The following is a 21,105-nucleotide window of genomic DNA, read 5'->3' as shown; positions in this document are numbered from 1 at the left end:
CATCTTTTCGTGACAAAATATCCTGTTTAAAACGGGAACGTTTTTTTTATCCAAAAATTAAAAGAGCGCACCCTATATCGAAGAAGTTAAGGCATGGAAGAGATCATTGGGAGCGAACAGCGTGTACCTCAAAACCCCCTCTAACTGGCTGAAGAAAAGCGACAACGGCGTTCAATACGACCCTGTACGCACCACTTCTACCAAGAGACCTGAGTCTGAGCCAGCAACCGGTGTACAGCATCCGATCTAAGCTGTCAACTGCTTTTCTCTCAGGAGTGTGACAGGAGTCCACGTGGAGTGAGCATGTGGACAGATCTGTTCCAAACTTCTCTTATGTTGCTAGTATAATGGTTGACAAATGGACAAGACATAATGAGTGGTAAAGATGGTGGCAGCCCAGGTAAGACATTGAAATTGGGACATTATCATGGGCCATCCACTTTGAACTGTAAAGCTTTCTGAAGCTGATAATGAAGAAGACAGAAGATTCAGTGCCTGAAGGGGGGGATTGGTGAACTGTGCCCAAAATTGATTAAGACTTGTCTAAAATAGTTTATTTTGGGGTATCAGGTTGATTGTAGAGGTCTACACACTATACAAATGTATGGTAATTTAGATTAAGAATGCATTAAGATACTGATCTGTAATTATAATCATGATAAAAGTTAATAGCAGAATTATAGGATAACTATACTGTATGTTAATATCAATGCGCATCCTGCCAATGTCGATGTGTGTTAAATTGAGGGGTTTTGCCTTTGAGTGATAGGACCAATGTGAATCACTGAGCAATGTCATGCTAAATTTGGGTTGGATAATTAAATTGGGTTTTGGAAACTGATGGATTGATTGGTGAATGGGAAGAGTGAAACTGATCCTAATCTATTTTTACTAATTTCCGTTACCAAATTATGTTTTTGATGATATTGATAATACTCAGGAAGTATAGCATGTATGGTGTTAATGGCACACAGAGACTATAGGAGTTGACTTATAAGTAGTGGAATCATGATGCTTGTCTTGAGTCATGTTCAATAGGCACCAACGGAATACATTTTACTTAAACCAGGAGTCACTACCTGGATTTGTCCAACAAGGTATGCTCATTTTAGTTTCTAGGGTGGAAATAGTTATTTCCACCATACTGATCAATTGGAGTGTGCTAGATGACTAAATATTATTTAATAAACTCTATTGTTGCATGCACTGCATTAAGCATTTGGTAGGCCTGATCACAACAACGATGAGACAGCCTATAGGGAGGAGGTCAGGGACCTGACCATGTGGTGCCAGGACAACAACCTCTCTATCAACGTGACAAAGGAGATGATTGTGGACTACAGGAAAAGGAGGACTGAGCATGCCCCCATTCTCATCGACGGGGCTGTAGTGGAGCAGGTTGAAAGCTTCAAGTTCCTTGGCGTCCACATCACCAACAAGCTAACATGGTCCAAGCACACCAAGACAGTCGTGAAGAGGGCACGACAAAACCTATTGCCCCGCATGAGACTGGAAAGATTTGGCATGGGTCCTCAGATCCTCAAAAGGTTTTACTACTGCACCATCGAGAGCATCCTGACGGGTTGCATCACTGCCTGGTATGGCAACTGCTCAGCCTTCGACCGCAAGGCACTGCAGGTGGTAAAGCGTACGGCCTCTATACTAGGCAGTGTCAGAAGAAGGCCCTAAAAATGGTCAAAGACTCCAGCCACCCTAGTCATAGACTGTTCTCTCTGCTACCGCACGGCAAGCGGTATCGGAGCACCAAGTCTAGGTTCAAGAGGCTTCTAAACAGCTTCTACCCCCTCAGCCATAAGACTCCTGAACAGCTAATCAAATGGCTACACAGACTATTTGCATTGCAAGAAATTGTCCGTAGAGCTCCGAGACAGGATTGTGTCGAGGCACAGATCTGGGGAAGGGTACCAAAAAGTTTCTGCAGCATTCAAGGTCCCCAAGACAGTGGCCTCCATCATTCTTAAATGGAAGAAGTTTGAAACCACCAAGACTCTTCCTAGAGCTGGCTGGCTGCCTGTCCCAAACTGAGCAAATCATGGGAGGTGACCAAGAACCCGATGGTCACTCTGACAGAGCTCAAGAATTCCTCTGTGGAGATGGGAGAACCTTACAGAGGAACAACCATCTCTGCAGCACCACCAATCAGGCCTTTATGGAAGTAAGCTACTCCTCAGTAAAAGGCAAGTGACAGCCGGCTTAGAGTTTTTAGGTCTCTCCAGAGATGTTCGATCGGGTTCAAGTCCGGGCTCTGGCTGGGCCACTCATGGACATAAAGCCTTTCAGACGATTAGAAACACGATTCTCTGGTCTGATGAAACCAAGACTGAACTCTTTGGCCTGAATGCCTAGCGTCACGTCTGGAGGAAACCTGGCACCATCCCTACGGTGAAGCATGATGGTGGCAGCATCATGCTGTGGGGATGTTTTTTGGTTGGTTGATCAACGGAAAGATGAAAGGAGCAAAGTACAGAGAGATCCTTGATGAAAACCTGCTCCAGAGCGCTCAGGATCTCAGACTGGGGCAAAGGTTCACCTTCTAACAGGAGAAAAACATTAGATGTTTTCCATTTTGATCTAGAATGCAGGCCTCACAAGACTAGTCTGAAGGTCCCCTGGTACCAGTTGAAAAATTGAATGGAAGTATAGTTTATGGAGAAGGTTGAGTGCCAAAAATATAGGGTTAAATATATGTTTTTTTTTCTCATTAAAAAACATTTCCTGATCTTTCTTATATCTCTCAGATATAGGACAGACACTTCAAAACAAACTTAAATTAGATTTTTTTTTTGGGGGGGGGGGAACTATCTGTTGTTCCATGTAGAGAATATGTTATTCAATGCATTTGTATGGGCTAATCAGGCCAAAAAAGATTTTGTCAAATATCATTATAATTATAAAAATGTTTACTTCAAGGGGTCTTGAAATTCAAAATAAAAAGTCAAAATGATCCTTGGTATGATCTTCTTAAAACAATTCCATATAGCTTAGTAGAACCCCCCCCCCCCACGCGAGTATTACTATCAGCGGAGCAAGACGTAAAAGCAAGAATAATTCCACATGTAGCAAGCAAAGTGTTTGTATTGTCCAATCTACATGAGAGCCAGACAGACAATGTAGTTGTCATGCACCTAATTAGCCCATTTCTCAGCGGCGCCGCCGACAACCTGCCTCAGCCTCCTCACCTTATGGGCTGTCAAGTAAAAAAAGTGCCAAATTGCTGAAAACCAGCAAAGCAACCATCTCGTCCTCGACTGATGAAACGCCATCACAGGTGGAAGCTAGTAGGCCTACTTATGCAGCAGCTAGCACTAGCAGTCTTCCAGTCCCGACAGATCTCACTGCCCAGGCCTGGCAATGTCAGTGGCCTTGCTTCTTTTTCCTCCCCTCGCGGATAGTGACAGTTCCTCTTCCAGAAAACCAAGCTGATGACTGCCAAAGACTCAGCAGCGCTCATGAGAGCGACCCCCCTTTTGTTAACACTGGTAAGCCTACGAGTGATGAGACGGATAGTCCCAACAGCGTGGATTTCGAGTTCCAATGTGTAATATAAATAGGCTACCAGCTAAATCCTGTATATACAGTGCCTTCAGAAAGTATTCACACCCCTCGACTTTTTCCACATTTTGTTGTGTTACAGCCTGAAATTAAAATGTATTAAATTTATATTTTGTGTCACTGATCTACACACAATATCAAATGAGGTATTTAGAAATGTTTAGAAATGTTTAAATATTAATAAAACTATGTCTTGAGTCAATAAGTATTCAACCTAGGAGTAATAATTTGCTTTAAAAAAAGTCACAAGTTGCATGAACTCAGTCTGTGTGGAATAATAATGGTTAACATGATTTTTAAATGACGACCCCATCTCTGTACCCCACACATACAATTGTCTGTAAGGTCCCTCAGTCAAGCAGTGAATTTTAAGCCACAAAGACCAGAGTGCTTTTCCAAAGGTTCGCAAAGTGCACTTATTGGTAGATTTTAAAAAACGAAACAGTTAAGCAGACATTGAATATCCCTTTGACCATAGTGCAGTTATTAATTACACTTTGTATGGTGTATCAATACACCCAGTCATAACAAAAATACAAGCACTCTTCCTAACTCAGTTGCCAGAGAGGAAGGAAACAACTCAGACAGTGTTTCACCATGAGGCCAATAGTGACTTTAAAACAGTTACAGAGTTTAATGGATGTGACCGGAGAAAACTGAGGCTGGATCAACAACATTGAAGTTAGATCACAATACTAACATAAATGACAGTGAAAAGAAAGCCTGTAGAGAATAAAAAATATATTTTTTAAATGCATCCTGTTTTCAATAATGCACTAAAGTATTACTGTAAATAAAAAAATGTCCTGAATATAAAGCGTTATGTTTTGTTGGATTTGCCACAAACATATCACCGAGTACCACTCTTCATATTTTCAAGCATGGTGGTGGCTGCATCATGTTATGGGTAGGCTTGTCATCGGCAAGGATGAAAATAGTTTTTGTTTCTTTATAAAAATAAAAGGAACAGAAGCACAGGCAAAATCCTAGAGGAAAACCTGGTTCAGTCTCCTTTCCAACAGACAATGGGAGACATATTCAACTTTCAGAAGGATAATTACCCAAACAAAAGGCCAAATATACACTGGGGTTGCTTACCAAGACAACATTGAATGTTCCTGAGTGTACTAGTTACAGTTGACTTACAACCTGCTTAAATATCTAATGACAAGACTTGAAAATGATTGTCTAGCAATGATCAAAAAGCAACTTGAGCTTGAAGAATACAAAAAATAAAAAAATCTAGCTGTGCAAAACTCTTAGAGACTTACACAGAAAGACTCACAGATGTAATCACTGCCAAATGTGATTCTAACATGTATTGATTCAGGGGTTTGAATAATTATCTAACTTATACATTTTCATATTTATTTTCCATTAATAAAAACGAAATAAAAACATCTATTGATTACTGATTAGTATGCTGGTACATTGAAAATGTATTTTACAATCTGCAACGTCTGAATTTCCCACTTGAATTACTGAACAAGTAAATACATCCTCACCACCAGCCAGGAGTCTAAATAGCAGCATTGACAATGTAAGCCTATAGCTTAGTGAAACATAAACGTTAGGCTTAACACGAGAAAAAAACGGCATCAATTAAAGCAAATCTATAGGCTACTACAAGCACTGGCGCCACATAGTCTGATAGCTTATCGATAGACAGCCACGTAGACATCGCAATTTCAAAACCATGGACAGTGATCGGTAGTATATACTTTGTGAGTGGCTGACACATTAGATAAAACATTTTAGGGAGGTAGGTGGCCCAAACTCCAACTTTGCGGTCGTCCAGAGTAGGCTTGGGCGGTATAACGTAAACTGGGGTATTTGGAAATAGCCACGGGATGGTTTTAAATACCATCAATGCCGTTGAAACCACTTATTTTAAGTTTTTCAATACATTTTAATATTTGTAGTAAATACCTGCAGTCAACTTGTGCAATACGTTAGAAATGTTGGTGACCACTGTCCTGAGTCAAGATCTCGGAGTCAAAATGCAAGCCAAGATCTAACGCTCAGATTCTTTAAAAAAAATGTTTTTTTAAACATGACTTAAGATTTTGTAACATTAACCAATTAAAAACTGTTTGGTAGCAATGAGGTTTGTGCAGTAGGCCATAGGCCCAATACATTATCACTGCATATTGGCTATGCTTGAATTGCCCTGCCAATGTTGTTCTTCTCAGACAATTTTGAAATAATGTTTTTAATTGGTATTTGATCACACTGGCAATAGATCATTTGTTGTATTACTCGTGAGACCCAGCTGAGTGAACATAATATTATATCGATTTTTTTTTACAGGACTGCATCTGATAGTCAGTCTGATGTTGCAGCGATGAGGCTGTGAAAAGAGGACACAGTCCAGCTGATGGCAAAACTGAAGTCGCACTGCATTATTTCTGCCTCATGCACCAATTCATGTTGTTACTCCTATGACCAGAGAAAGTGAAATATTCCTCAATATTAAAAAAGACAAGCCACTAACAATAAGAACGCAAGCTTATCGGAACATTTTGTTAAACTCATTCATTGCAGCTGCAGTGCTGGAGTACGCACATTTTAAGGCTTATAAAAGTGTTGACAGTGCTGAATAACTTAAACATTAACTTACTCAAAAACAGCAGCTCTTTCCAGTATTCATTGAGACTCTCTAGTCACATTTTTTATTTTTTATTCTCACAGTACGAACTTTGCTGTGAGTTCGAGTTCTTTTTACAGTCTATGGCACTTTGCCTTCATGGCGCTAGGGCTGCTAAATCAAGCGCACCTACTAACAACTGCACAAATTAATTAAAAAATAACAGGAATGCAAGGCTTGATCAGTGTTTTAAAAATATATATATATTACATAAATGTTTGTTGATAGACAAGGAATGCCTTGGAGGGACCAGTCAATCGTGATCGCCCGGTTGGTGACCACTGCATTGGGAGATAAAGCAGATCATGTTCCTCATTTCATCTGTCACATCTTTTTGCATTATGAAGTTTACCATAGTTCCCCTGAACAGCGGAGCCAGTCATGCATTTGTTTGTAAATAGCACATTGGGAGAAATTGGGAGCAGGTGCTTAGCAGTTTTTGGTAACTGTACCAAAACCAAACCGTGACCCCAAAACCACAATACGTCCCGAACTGTGTGTTTAGGTCATACAGCAGAGGTCATGCAGTCTGTCTTACGCTGACATTGCTTATGTTGATATCCACACAAGTATAATTAGGTAGTCATTTCTACCCACTATCCATCATGGTGTGGATTAATGTCTGCCTTTAGAACCAAGGAGAAGGCTAATATAAACCCATCTCCCTCTGCCTAGAGAAAATAGGGTCTGGTGTTGTATCACTACAGATTGTCGATTAGACTCTCTCCTCATTTGAATATTGAGTGGTGTAGATACCTCTGTAGATTTATTAATCATGCCACATTATACGCTCGACCTTGCCTTGGAACGGTCTCCAGCCCAGAGAGTTGCCCAGTGTTACTAAGGTCAGTCTGGACGAGATTAAAATCTCTGCCCTGCTCTCTCTCTCCGCTCGTCCACAATCACTGAGATGTGTATATCTCTTCAGCTCTTAGGGTTGACGAGAAAGGCAGAGATTATTATTAATAATTCTGGGGAATTCATAACCAGTTCTGATACGTACACACTGAAGTGGAAAGAAAAGTGGATTTCATCACCTGTGCCTCCGAGGACACATCACCTTGTAATTTCATAATCTGAGCACTCTGCTGCTGGAATGTGGCTTTTGTTCTAAATATCATCCGATTTTTGAAAAGGAGGAGCGTGACATTGCCTGTTGTGGGCTGAGCTCTTGGGCACGTTATATGAAGACATTATTTCCTCGGTTGATCGCTTTTTCAAAGCGTGCCTTGCAGTGAACCGTGAGGGTGACATCCTTTTAGAGTAAATCACATCTCTTGGACAACTTCCTGGAGAAGCAAGGCCAGGACTGCAGCAGAGGCACAGAAAGAGGGAAGGGAGAGATGAGGGAGACAGAAAGCGAGAGAAGCACGCAAAAAGACAGCACTAGATAAAGAGTATCTAAGCAGATAAAGCAGAGAAAAAGGAAAAGAGATAGAAAGAGCGAGACAAAGATAGAAAAAGACAAGAGCAGGTAGAGATGGTGAGGAAGGGGGACCTTCCTTTATCCAGCTGAATGACGCCTAATAATCTGAGTATCACCTCCACCCCCAGGTTAGACTAGAGGTTGTTGTTTACTGGATTGTTCCTGTTCCTGCAAAACTCAGGCAGAGGAGGATGACGGGACGGAGGTGGACAGCCTATAAACTCAGAGGTCCGCAGTGCGGCCTGCCAGTGCTCCCTTTGCCTTCCTGTCTCCTGTCCTGAGAAACAGCCAGCTAGGAGCTCTGCTCTGACCTTCACAATGGTAGCCAACCCCTTGGCCACCAGGCACCCACCCCCGGCATCCTCAATCATCACCCACTGGTGATTCCTAAAGCAGAAGCTACCCCGCCACAGACCAATCCTAGAGTCCTGCATTTGGGTTGGATACCCAAGGTTTCCTGCGGTTGACCGGATAAAAGCTGGTGGGTGTAATGAAAACATTCTATCAACCTGCGGGTCGGCTCACGGGTTCAGAACAATTATATTCCGGTTTGGAAATGTTTTAAATCAAGATAATATTTTTTTTTACAAACCCAGGAGCTTGTTGTTTGGCATTGCGTTGTGAATTCCACTCTGAACAGAGAGGAAAGCATATAGGCTACCAGCCACACACCCAGTGGATCAGAGAACTGTCAATTATTTGTGTGGTGCTGAAACTTGTTTCATCCCTCCATAATTAGAATAATTTATACATTGCAAATTGACCAGAACTAAGCCCAAAAAGAGACTGTATTTGAAAATAACAATTTCATACCTTGATTACACTGAGACACGGTCACATCTCTTTCTTTTATTTGTGGGAATATTTGGGAACAGATTTCCTCAAATTAAACACATTTTTTAATGAATCCCTGGTGATTTGAGTATTTTGACAAAAAAAAAAGGGTTTAATTTGAGGAAATCTGTTCCCAAATATTTTATATATTTATTTATATTTACTTTTTAAATTAAAATATTTGGGGGTAAAACATTTTTATAAATCACCCACAGGCCACCTGTTGCTGACCTCTGCCCTAGGCTATAGCCTACTAAATAAAAGTATTTTTGCATCCTACATTTTAATCTGGAAATTATTTATTTAAGTTTAAATTATTTGATTATTTAAACAATATTGAATGTTCTTTAGAACAAAACGCTCAGTTACAGTCTTCTCACATCTCTGCAACTCCCGTATGGACTCAGGAGAGGCGAAGGTGGAGAGCCATGCGTCCTCCGAAACACGACCAAACCAAGCTGCACTGCTTCCTGACACAATGCCCGCGCTTGACCCGGAAGCCAGCCACACCAACGTGTCGGAGGAAACACTGTTCACCTGGTGACGTGTCAGCATGCATGCGCCTGGCCCACCACAGGAGTTGCTAGAGCACGATGGGACAAGGACATCCCTGCTGGCCAAACCCTCCACCCAGACGATCCTCCTCTTTTTAATAGAGGACATCCCTGTTTTCTCATGCAATTGCATAGCCTATAGCAATGTTGCGGAACATGAGCTTTCATTAAGTGTTTGATTAGATTTTCGATAACATTTGCATTGATGTCCGAGGGATTAGAGGGACAATAGAGTACCAGGCAGTTTGGTAGGCTACTAATGACTTATCACCAGCATCAGAGCTTAGATATGGCTAATGACCGTGACTAAAAGGTCACGTGGAATTTGACTGCCGTCATGACTCATGACCGTCGATGTGGCGGTAATACGGTCACCGTAACAGCCCTAGGTAGACCATTCCATTGTTGTGGGTCAGCTAAGGAGTATTGGTGTCGGAGGGGCTTTGGCCTAGTTTGCTAACTACCTCTCTAAGAGTGCAGTGTATAAAATCAGAACATCTGCAGTCTCAGACACTGCCTGTCACCAGGGGAGTAGCCCAAGGCTTGATCCTAGGCCATACGCTCTTCTCAATTTACATCAACAACATAGCTCAGGCAGTAGGAAGCTCTCTCATCCACTTATATGCAGATGATAATCTTACACTCAGCTGGGCCCTGCCCGGATTTTGTGTTATATGCTCTATAACAAAGCTTTCTTAGTGTCCAACAATCTTTTCCTGTCCTGAACACCTCCAAAACAAAGGTCATGTGGTTCGGTAAGAAGACTGCTGCCTTGTCCATCTCGTTAGTCAGAAGGTGTTTCAACTGTGCTGGCCCAGGTGATATTTAAGAGTGACTGGCCTAGTGCTCCAGTTATCTTGAGAGATGTGGAGATGTTGAGTCTCCCTATTTGATTTCTAGAAAAACATTCCTTAGTCTGATTTTCCCTGTTTTTGTTTCGCTAAACTTTTTGGTTTTCTTCCATTAAGTTTGGTGTGGGTTTTTATTTTGTTAACTTCTTCTTGGGCAAATTGTGGTTGCTCATGGTGGGTGTCTTTTAGGTCCTAGTTGTTGTTGCTAATCAATGTTCAGTGGAGACCCCCACGAGTGTCTTTCAGAACCCCTCCTTAAACCACACCTGTTTCATTTTGGTTGTTGTCAGTGACTCTTTGTTAGTTCCCCTTTCTGTTTGAGTGACAATTTTGGTTTTCTTGCTGAGAAACATAACAGATACCTACTGCAACCCTCATCCTTCACATACAACACCCGTTCTTCCAGTCACATTCTGTTAAAGGTCTTCAAAGCACACAGATCTCTGGGTTGCTCCTCTTTTCAGTTCCCTGCAGGTAGCTACTGCAGCGAGCTGCAAAAAACACTCAAACTGACAGCTTTATCTCCTTCTTTACATTCATAGACTCAATCATGGACACTCTTACTGAGTGGCTGCTTCACGTGGTGTATTGTTGTCTCTACCTTTTTGCCCTTCGTGCTGCTGTATGTGCCTAATACTATGTTTACGCTGCTACCATTCTGTGCTGCTACTGTGTTGTTGTCATGTGTTGCTACCATGTTGTGTTGTCATGTGTTGCTGCCATGTGTTGTTGTCTTAGGTCTCTCTTTATGTAGTGTTGTAATGTCTCTTGTCGTGATGTGTGTTTTGTCCAACATTTGTATTTTTAATCACAGCCATCATCCCCGCAGGAGGCCTTCTGCTTCTTCGTAGACCATCACTGTAAATAAGAATTTGTTCTTAAATTGACTTGCCTGGTGAAATAAAGGTTAAATAAATAAATAAATACAGAAAGAAAGAAAACCTTTACATTCTATGTTACATCGGCTTTAGGCTTTCATTAGGTAAGAAGACTAATAAGGCGGCCCTTTTTTTAAGAGCGATTTGAGTTGTCAATGTGCTCTCACTGTAAAACGTTTTAAAAATACCATTCTTAATTCATGGCATGGATTCCTTTTATACAAAAGTTGAATAGGGAAGTAATAGCCTACTACTCTGAAGTCGTAAAAACAATTAAATATATTGATGTTATTTGGCGGGCCACGGTTCGGCTCTCAAAACAATTCAATGTGGGTTGTGGAGAAAAATCTGTCCCGATATCAGATATCGGGTGGGGCTCTGAATTATCTTGAGAAGCGATCGGAACTACTGCGGTGCTCTGGAGTTTTGGGGAGCTGTGTCTGGAGTTATGAATGTGCTGCCCTGGGTAACCTCTGGAGTCAGCCTGATTGATTTAAAATCTCCCTCCATCCTTCCCCCACCAGCGGATCCTATCTGCTCTAACGGACGGCCCTTCAGAAGATGCATGAGGGCAGTGAAAATGTGACTGCTGTAAATACATTCATGGCACCCAGGCAGGGTGATAAATTCCCTTTAAAAGAAGACAGTAAAGTAGCTCAGATGGCCCCTTTAACAGCTCTTAGCATCGGGTCCTAACAGATAACAGAGGATGATACGGCTGCTGTTCCATTGTAACATATGGTCCTCTCACACTGATCTCACCACTGAGAACGCTCATCATGGTTTCAGACCCAGTCACAATGTGTGAACATGGAAGCACGACAAGTGGTCGGTTCAGGAACTACACCCTGTCATACAAATCACAGCCAGTAAACAGGGCAGTAAGGTGAACAAGTTTGGGTCGTAGTACAATATTAAAGTAGATAATGTTTAAAAAGTCACCTTTTTTGGTTGAGAAGCTTTTGCCTTCAAATGAATGACCATGCTCTAAACCTCCCTGGGCCCATTCCCTTTGGCACTTTCTCTCTACACTGCTGTGACTTTTCTTTGGGATAAATTAACTGATATTCTACCTCCCTCTCCCTGTCTCTCTGACCTTGGGTACTGTCTGCACCACTATGCCCCTTCCCTCTTTCTCTCTCACTATGCTGGGTATATGGTCAGCCATGAACCTGGCACTGAAGTGGTGGTCCCTGTGCTCCCCAATCCTCTCCCCCCCAGGGCTCCTTGTATCGCAGGCCAACACACCACACCCCTCTTCTGACCTCTATAGGTCCCAGAGAGCCTGGCAAACACTCTAAACAAAGAAACACTCCTTTCCTCTCACTCTCCCTGCCAAGACTGAACGGTCCCTAACGAGTGATGAGAGGACCATGGATCAAAGGCTGTCCGTTTGCTAAGAGAATATAGTTTAGAGAGAGAGTTCACCTGTCATTGAGTGTTTCAAAAGGCAGCCACATACAGAGAGGGCATGGACACCACAATCCCGTTCCCATTTCCCAGTACTACGTATTGTTCGAGCTGAAAGGATACTAAATGGATTATTGCATTGTCATGACGAGATTGTCTGGGTCAGGCAAGTAGAAATACTATACAATAGGGAGAACATTACGTTTTATGGGGCAACAGAAATGTAACGACTAAAAATAAGCCATAAAAATTATGAAACAAAGAATTTATCTTGCGTGCAGTCTCCTACCTCTTCTCAAACACACACCACTCAGCGTCACACAGAGTCGGCCTCATAAAAACCATTGTGAAGCAGTCAAACCCCTAGACACATAAAAGGCAGGTACGCAACCCAGTAAGCCAGGAGGATGACAACATGGAACAAAAAAACTTCAGTTTCTAGGCGTCAACACTGTTAAACAGTTGAATATTTTTAGGTACTTTTTAAGTAAATACCTGCAGTCAACTCATACAATAAGTTAGGAGATAAAGAAGATTGCATTCTTCATTTAACCTGTCACATCATTTTTCATTATGAAGGTTACCGGTAGTCCCCAGTCACGTGATGTTTGTTTACAAGCACACAATGATGAGAGACCGAGACTGGAGCCTTGTGAGTCACTCACTGTTGTGCAGTATGCGTCATGTGATCTAGTTACAGTACGGAATTTAAGACTAAATACTTGCCTTCTTAGAACTATTAAGTTAACAGTAAAAAAAAAAAAGCTTAATGCTCTGCAGTTGTGCATTTGGTTTGCTAATTTAGTTGCTAGTTGGTCGCTAGTTAGTCGCTTGGTAACAGCAGAAAATCAACTCCCTGATTGTTTTGTGCGTGCAGCAGAGTAGCATTTTTTGGTTACTAGTATACTTGTAAAGTTTAGGTCAGACTGTATAAAAATGTTTGCAATGTGCTTGTTAGCATTTAGTTCGCATTCTCTATGAGATTTTACATCTACTTGTTAGCATTGGTAACCTTTGGATTAGTGGGGTTTGAAAACAGATCCCCTTGTGTTCAGTGCCAGTATTACTGGATATCCCGGTGTGGCACAAGGTCGGTATGAATGTATGACAATTTCGATAGCGCCCAAGTCTATCCATTTCTACCTCTCTCATCTCTCACGCTAATCCAGGCAGGATAAATTATTTTCCCTGCTTCCGTTTAATCTGTTCAAACACCACATACAGAGATAACAACACTGAGGTGCGCTACCGTGGCAACAGTCCCGAGGTGAGCAGAATTGGGGGTTGTTTTGTCCTGTGCCAATTCCTGTCACATTCTCTCCATCAGCCCAGCACTAATCAAACGTAGCACCACCCTGCTTCTTAGGCTTATACTTAGCATTTAGCTGCTATGTTTTGCCTGGAATACAGACGTGTCTTTTCCACCCATCTCACTTTCTTTTCACCACCTCCATTTCAGAGATGTGCTAAACGACACCAAAATGGTAATGAAATAGCGGGGCCAAACAAGTCCACACTTACCGAGGTGGGTTCCAGCAGAGAAGACAGTGTTGAAATATAGATCCATGACATCCATACATAATGTATAGAGGCATACATTCTCATGAATTATGGATGCTGGTCACCAGATAGTGCTTCTCTTCTGGGGATATAGGGCGGTATCAGATGGGCATGGCTTACTACAGTGTGTATCACACAGAGCAGAAACCTAGATTGGCTCTCTTGAGATTAATCTGTTGCAGAGTGGAGAGTCGTGTTAGATGGGGAATTAGGCTTATAGCGCTGTGCTGTGGGGAATGGATCTTATTTTCTCATATTTACTTATTCTATAGATCCATGGCGGTGATTACGTTTCTGTTTCACAAATAACACAGAATGGTGCTTCAGAGTGAGAATAATTCATCCTAAAAAAACATCCTGACTGGTTGGCATTGTTACCTGGTATGGCATATGCACGTCATCCTACCGCAAAGGGTAGTGCGTACGGCCCAGTACATCATTGGGGCCAAGCTTCCTGCCATCCAGGACCTCTATACCAGGCAGTGCCAGAGGAAGGCCCTAAAAATTGTCAATGACTCCAGCCACCCTAGTCAGACTGTTCTCTCTGCTACCACACGGCAAGTGTCTAGGTCCAAAAGTCTAGGTCCAAAAGACTCCTTAACACCTTCTACCCCCAAGCCATAAGACTGTTTAACAGTTAATCAAATGGCTACTCTGACTATTTGCATTGATCCCCCTTCTTTTTTTTTTACACTGCTGCTACTCGCTGTTTATTATCTATGCATAGTCACTTTACCCCTACCTACATATACATATTACCTCAATTACGCCGACTAACCTGTACCCCCACACATTGACTCGGTACCGGTAACCCCTGTATATAGCCTCGTCATTGTGTAACTTTTTTACTTTAGTTAATTTAGTAAATATTTTCTTAACTGCATTGTTGGTTAATAAGGGCTTGTAAGTAAGCATTTTATTTGTACATCGACTCGGTACCCCTTGTATATGGGGCGGCAGGGTAGCCTAGTGGTTAGAGCATTGGATCCTCAGTTTGTAACCGTTTGTAACCGAAAGGTTGCAAGTTCATATCCCGAGCTGACAAGGTACAAATCTGTTGTTCTGCCCCTGAACAGGTAGTTAACCCACTGTTCCTAGGCCGTCATTGAAAATAAGAATTTGTTCTTAACTGACTTGCCTAGTTAAATAAAGATTTAAAAAATATAGCCAAGTTATCATTACGAATTGTGTATTAGATTTATTTATGCGTTTTACTTTTCTATGATTTTTCTCTCTACATTGTTGGGAAGGCCTGTAAGTTAGCATTATGTCTCTCTTTCCTTTACGAAGCATGTGACGAATACAATTGTATTACATTTATGAGAATGGTTGGGTATGACAGATGGCCATGCCGGGAGTGTGAAAGCACACGCGGCTCTTAACCTGTTGAGTGTAGGGGGCAGTATTTTGATGTTTGGATGAAAAATGTACCCAAAAGAAACTGCCCATTTCTCAGGCCCAGAATCTAGAATATGCATATAATTGTCAGATTAGGATAGAAAACACTCTAAAGTTTCCAAAACTGTCAAAATATTGTCTGTGAGTATAACAAAACTGATATTGCAGGCGAAAACCTGAGGAAAATCCAACCCGGAAGTGCTGTTTTTCCTGAAAGCTCTCTGTTCCATTGCCTGCCTTTGCTCCATTTAAAGGGATATCAACCAAATTCCTTTTCCTATGGCTTCCCCATGGTGTGAACAGTCTTTAGACATATTTAAAAAAATTAAAGCCTGAAACTAAGCGAGAAAGATCACATCGCGTCATTGGATGGCTGGGTGCCAGCAGCATTTTGCATGCGCAACAGCTTGGAGCAGACATTTTCTCTCTCTGTCCTATTGAAGAAGCTACAGTCCCCGTTTAAATATTATTGATTATATATTGTAAAAACAAACTGAGGATAGATTATAAAAAACGTTTGACATGTTTCTACGAACTTTATAGATACTATTTGGAATTTGTCTTCCCCGTTGTGACCGCTCAAGCCTGTGGATTTCTGAATATAACGCGCCAACCAAATGGAGGTATTTTGGATAAAAATCATCTTTATGGAACAAAAGGAACATTTGTGTAACTGGGAGTCTCGTGACTGCAATCATCCGAAGATCATCAAAGGTAAGTGATTCATTTTATTGCTTTTCTGACTTTCGTGACCAATCTACTTGGCTGCTAGCTGTTTAATGTTTTGTCTGCTGAGAGAGATGTCCTTACATAAATGGTTGGTACGCTTTCGCCGAAAAGCTTTTTTGAAATCTGACACGCCATGTGGATTAACAACAAGCTAAGCTGTGTTTTGCTACATTGCACTTGTGATTTAATTCAAATTAAATATTTTTAGTAATTTAATTTGAATTTGGCGCTCTGCAATTCAGCGGATGTTGACGAAAATGTTCCCGGTAACGGGATGGATGCATCAAGAAATTAAGAGAAGACAAGCTATGTGCACACTGCACACAAAGTGAGGTGGAAACTGAGCTGCAAAAAGTATGACCACAGAGACAAATACTTCCCTTTGATTACACAGACCCACAAAGATTTCGAAAACAAAAACAAATATTGATAAACTCTCATATCTATTGGGTGAAATACCAGTGTGCCATCACAGTAGCAAGATTTGTGACCTGTTTTCAAAAGAAAACGGCAACAAGTGAAGAACAAACACCATTGTAAATACAACCCATAATTATATTTATTTTCCATTTTGTACTTGAACTATTTGCACATCGTTATAACACTGTACATAGCCATAATATGACATCTGAAATGTCTCTATTCCTTTGACTTTTGTGAGTGTAATGTTCACTGATCATTTTTTATTTGTTTATTTCACTTTTGTCTATTATCCATTTCACTTTCTTTGGCAATGTAAACATATGTTTCCCATGCCAATAAAGACCTTTGAATTGAATTGAATTGAGAGAGCGCTTTATCATACCCTAAAGGAGACGTGTGATATTTAAACACACCATCTTAGATAGAGTGGTGTCATATGGATCATATTAAGGATCACACAGGGCCATTTGCTATGTACTGTGGGGATTGCTCATGGAGAGAGAGATGGAGGCAGGGAGAGAGGAGGAGGGTGGCCTCATCCTCTTCTCTACGGTCTTTATGGGCCACCATTTAAAAGCCCTAATTACGCTATCGATTTATCAGGGCTTTACAGTTACAGTACCCAGCTCCATGGGGAATACCACACACACAGACATATCTCTTTATAAATGCAGTACAACACAGGCCTTTCTGTTATTGTAGAGGACCCCAATCTTGGCGGTGTAGAGAAATGTTATATTTAAGCAAATTTACTGCAATTCATCACATTTCTCCAATGTGTGAACTCATTCAAGACTGTTGGAAAAGTATTCCAGGTGAAGCTGGTTGAGAGAATGCCAAGAGTGTGCAAAGCTGTCACCAAGGCAAAGGGTGGCTACTTTGAAGAGTCTCAAATATAAAATATATTTTGATTTGTTCACATCACTTTTTTGGTTACTACATGATTCCATGTGTTATTTCATAGTTTTGATGTTTTCATTATTATTCTACAATGTAGAAAATAGTAAAAATAAAGAAAAACCCTGGAATGAGTAGGTGTCCAAAATGTTGACTGGTACTGTACTTTAAATCTGGTTTTAGTCATTCAAGTTTACACTGAAAGCATTTCTGCTTCCCGAAAAAGGTTTTTATTTTTTAAACATATATATTGTTTGGGAAAACGCTTAGGCGGCCCGACGAAGGATTTCAATGGCATAAAATTCCCTGCAAGCATTTCTGCTCTGGTCCCAATAGGAAAAATGCATATGGTGGAGGAGATATGGTACACTACATATACAACAGTATGTGGACACCCCTTCAAATTAGTGGATTCGGCTATTCTAGCCACAACCGTTGCTGACAGGTGTATAAAATCAAGCACACAGCCATGCAATCTCCATAGACAAACTACCCTGGGGCGGCAGGGTAGCCTAGTGGTTAGAGACTTGGACTAGTAACAGAAAGGTTGCAAGATCGAATCCCTGAGCTGACAAGGTAAAAATCTGTCATTCTGCCCCTGAACAAGGCAGATAACCCACTGTTCATAGGTCGTCATTGAAAATAAGAATTTGTTCTTAATTAACTGAGTTGAGTTAAATAAAAGGTCAAATAAAAAAATGTAAATAACATTGGCAAACATTGGCAATAGAATGGCCTTACTGAAGAGCTCAGTGAATTTTAACGTGGCACCGTCATAGGATGCCACCTTTCCAACTAGTCAGTTTGTCAAATGTCTGTCCTGCTAGAGCTGCCCCAGTCAACTGTAACATCTAGGAGCTACAACAGCTCAGCCATGAAGTCATAGGCCACGCCACACAAGCTCACAGAACGGGACCGCCAAGCGCTGAAGTGGCTAGCTCATAAAAATAGTCTGTCCTCGGTTGCTACACTCACTATCGAGTTCCAAACTGCCTCTGGAAGCAACGTCAGCACAAGAACTGTTCGTCGGGAGCTTCATGAAATGGGTTTCCATGGCTGAGCAGCCACACACAAACCTAAGATAACAGTGCGCAATGCCAAGCGTCGGCTGGAGTGGTTTAAAGCTTGCCGCCATTGGACTCTGGAGCAGAGGAAACGCATTCTCGGGAGTGATGAATCCCGCTTCTCCATCTGGCAGTCCGACGGACGAATCTGGGTTTGGCAGATACCAGGGGATGCTACCTGCCAGAATGCATAGTGCCAACTGTAAAGTTTGGTGAAGGAGGAGAGGGGCTGTTTTTCATGGTTCGAGCTAGGCCCATTGAAGGGAAATCTTAGTGCTACAGCATACAATTACATTTTAAACAATTCTATGCTACCAACTTTGTGGCAACAGTTTGGGGAAGGCCCTTTCCTGTTTTACTATGACAATGCACCCGTGCACAAAGCGAGGTCCATACAGAAATGGTTTGTCGAGATTGTGTGGAAGAACTTGACTGGCCTGCACAGAGCTCTGACCTCAACCCCATCGAACACCTTTGGAATGAATTGGAACGCCAATTGCGAGCCAGGCCTAATCGCACAACATCACTGCCCGACCTCACTAATGCTCATGGCTGAATGGAAGCAAGTGCCTGCAGCAATGTGCCAACATCTAGTGGAAAGCCTTCCCAGAAGAGTGGAGGCTGTTAAAGCAGCAAAGGGGGGGACCAACTCCAGCAAAGGGGGGGACCAACTCCTATTAATGGCCATGATTTTGGAATGAGATTTTCAACAAGTGTCCACATACTTTTGGTCATGTAGTATATATGGTGGGAATCTGAACATTGAAGATGGTTCTATTTCTAGGGACAACGGCTAAGTGGCATGACAATTACACACAATATCCCCTCTGCATTTAGTTTGTGTTCACAATTAAGTCAGATATTTTTCAAGACCCAGTGAAATGATTGGCAGTTGGCCTAGCGGTTAGAGTGTTGGGCCAGTAACCGAAAGATCACTGGTTCGAACCACCGGAGCCGACAAGGTGAAAAATCAGTTGACGTGCTCTTGAGCAAGGCTACATGTCGAAGTAGAAACATTATAGGGCAGAGATGATTCCAGGGACAATATTGGTTGGACAGATGGTGTGTCACATTCCTATTCCATGACAAGATTGGTTAGACAATTTGTGACAGACAAGGAGTAACTAAAAGCGGTTGATGAAGAGTCTCGCAAGATTTTACAACATTTTACAATAACACGACACATAGCCATCCTCCCTCCTTGAAAACATTGCTGTTGATGACAGTTGGCCTTTGTTCTGTAGAGATATGATTGGTGCTCACAATCACAAAGTAATCAGGCCGCCGCTTGATAGCTATGAGTGTATGGCAGGCAGCATACTCTCTGAATGATAATATGTGGGAACAAAAGGCTCATTGGGAGACAAAAGCAAGGTTTAGAGCAAATGGGCTTGCCTCGTGCCGCAGTAAGTGTTCTGACTAAGTGGCATTCAGAAAGGCATGATAGAGGTAATTATCTGGAAGAATGGACGGATGGGGAAAACGGTCTCAGGTTGTCTGTCTGTCGGTCCCTACTCAGCATCACAGAAAGAGCATCTGAACTATCAGACACATCTCTGTCTCCTAGATCTCCCTTTCACACAGAGAAGACCGTGACATAGGGACAGACAAAAGACAAAGATAAGGACACGTGCACCGGCACACACACACTCATCCACACCCCCCAACCCCACCCCTTCTCCCTCCTTCTGCCTCACCTCTCTGATCTTGTCTCGTTTTTCCTTGACGTCAGGCTCCACGGGGTCTCCATCGTTGACCCCCACCACCTTGGGCATGGGGACAGGGGGCAGGGGCTTGGGCACCTCCTTCTTCTTCTTTAGGTCCTCCACCACCTTGCTCTTTTCCGTCTGGATCTCAGCCCGCAGCTCGTCCCGGGACTTCCTCAGCTTCTCCTTGGCTTCCTGCAGCGCACGCTCGTGGTCCACACGAATCTTATCGCGCAGGCTCTCCTCCTCCTCCCTAAAGGGGCACAACAGGAAGTCAGCACACAGGTTACAACATAACCAGGAAGTGAATAACCTCAGACAGGAAGTGGGCACCAAACAGTAAGATTCAAACATTGTCATACAATGGTAAAGTTAACCTTTCTTGGGTAGGGGGCAGTATTTTCATGTCCGGATGAAAGGTGTGCCCAAAGTAAACTGCCTGTTACTAGGATATGCATATAATTGTTAGATTTGGATAGAAAACACCCTGCAACGTCGACAATATATGTTCCTCTTTCAATCCGGTCCTCTTGCTGTTCTATAATATACCGTTGTTGGAGACTATAAAACAGGGATGTTCTACAATGCATTCGGAAAGTACTCACCCCTTGGCTTTTTCCACATTTTGTTATGTTACAGCCATTATTCTAAAATGGAATTTAAAAAAAAAAATCCCTAATCAATCCACACACAATGTCCCATAATGACATAGCGAATACAGTTTGACATTTTTGCAAACGTATACATTTTTTATATTTTTTATATACTTTAAAAAGGTTTCTTATTTACATAAGTGTTCAGACCCTCTGCTGTGAAACTCAAAATTGAGCTCAGGTGCACCTTGTTTCCATTGATCATCCTTGAGATGTTTCTACAACTTGATTGGACATGATTTGGAAGCCACACCTGTCTATATAAGGTCCCACTGTTGACAGTGCATGTCAGAGCAAAAACCAAGCTATGAGGTTGAAGGAATTGTCCGTAGAGTTCCGAGACAGGATTGTGTCGAAGAAGGGTACCAAAAAATGTTTGCAGCAATAAAGGTCCCCAAGAACACAATGGCCTCCATCATTCTTACTTGGAAAAAGTTTGGAACCACCAAGAGTCTTCCTAGAGCTGGCCACCCAGCCAAACTGAGGAATCGGGGGAGAAGGG

The 21,105-nt window shown here is 42.0% G+C and overlaps 1 protein-coding gene across 1 annotated transcript in view; it reads right to left on the bottom strand.

Moving 5' to 3' along the window:
• Positions 1-21,105, bottom strand: part of LOC109870951 (mannosyl-oligosaccharide 1,2-alpha-mannosidase IB) — a 144,620-nt gene that overhangs the window by 90,500 nt on the left and 33,015 nt on the right. The window contains exon 4 of the mRNA XM_020461669.2: positions 19,942-20,203. Coding sequence (XP_020317258.1) covers positions 19,942-20,203 — 262 coding nt within the window. The remainder of the gene's footprint in view (positions 1-19,941; positions 20,204-21,105) is intronic.

This window comes from Oncorhynchus kisutch, linkage group LG26 (assembly GCF_002021735.2).
Source record: "Oncorhynchus kisutch isolate 150728-3 linkage group LG26, Okis_V2, whole genome shotgun sequence".
NCBI lineage: Eukaryota > Metazoa > Chordata > Actinopteri > Salmoniformes > Salmonidae > Oncorhynchus > Oncorhynchus kisutch.
Note: the sequence above shows the minus strand (reverse complement) of the source record. Positions and strands in the feature narration are given on the sequence as shown.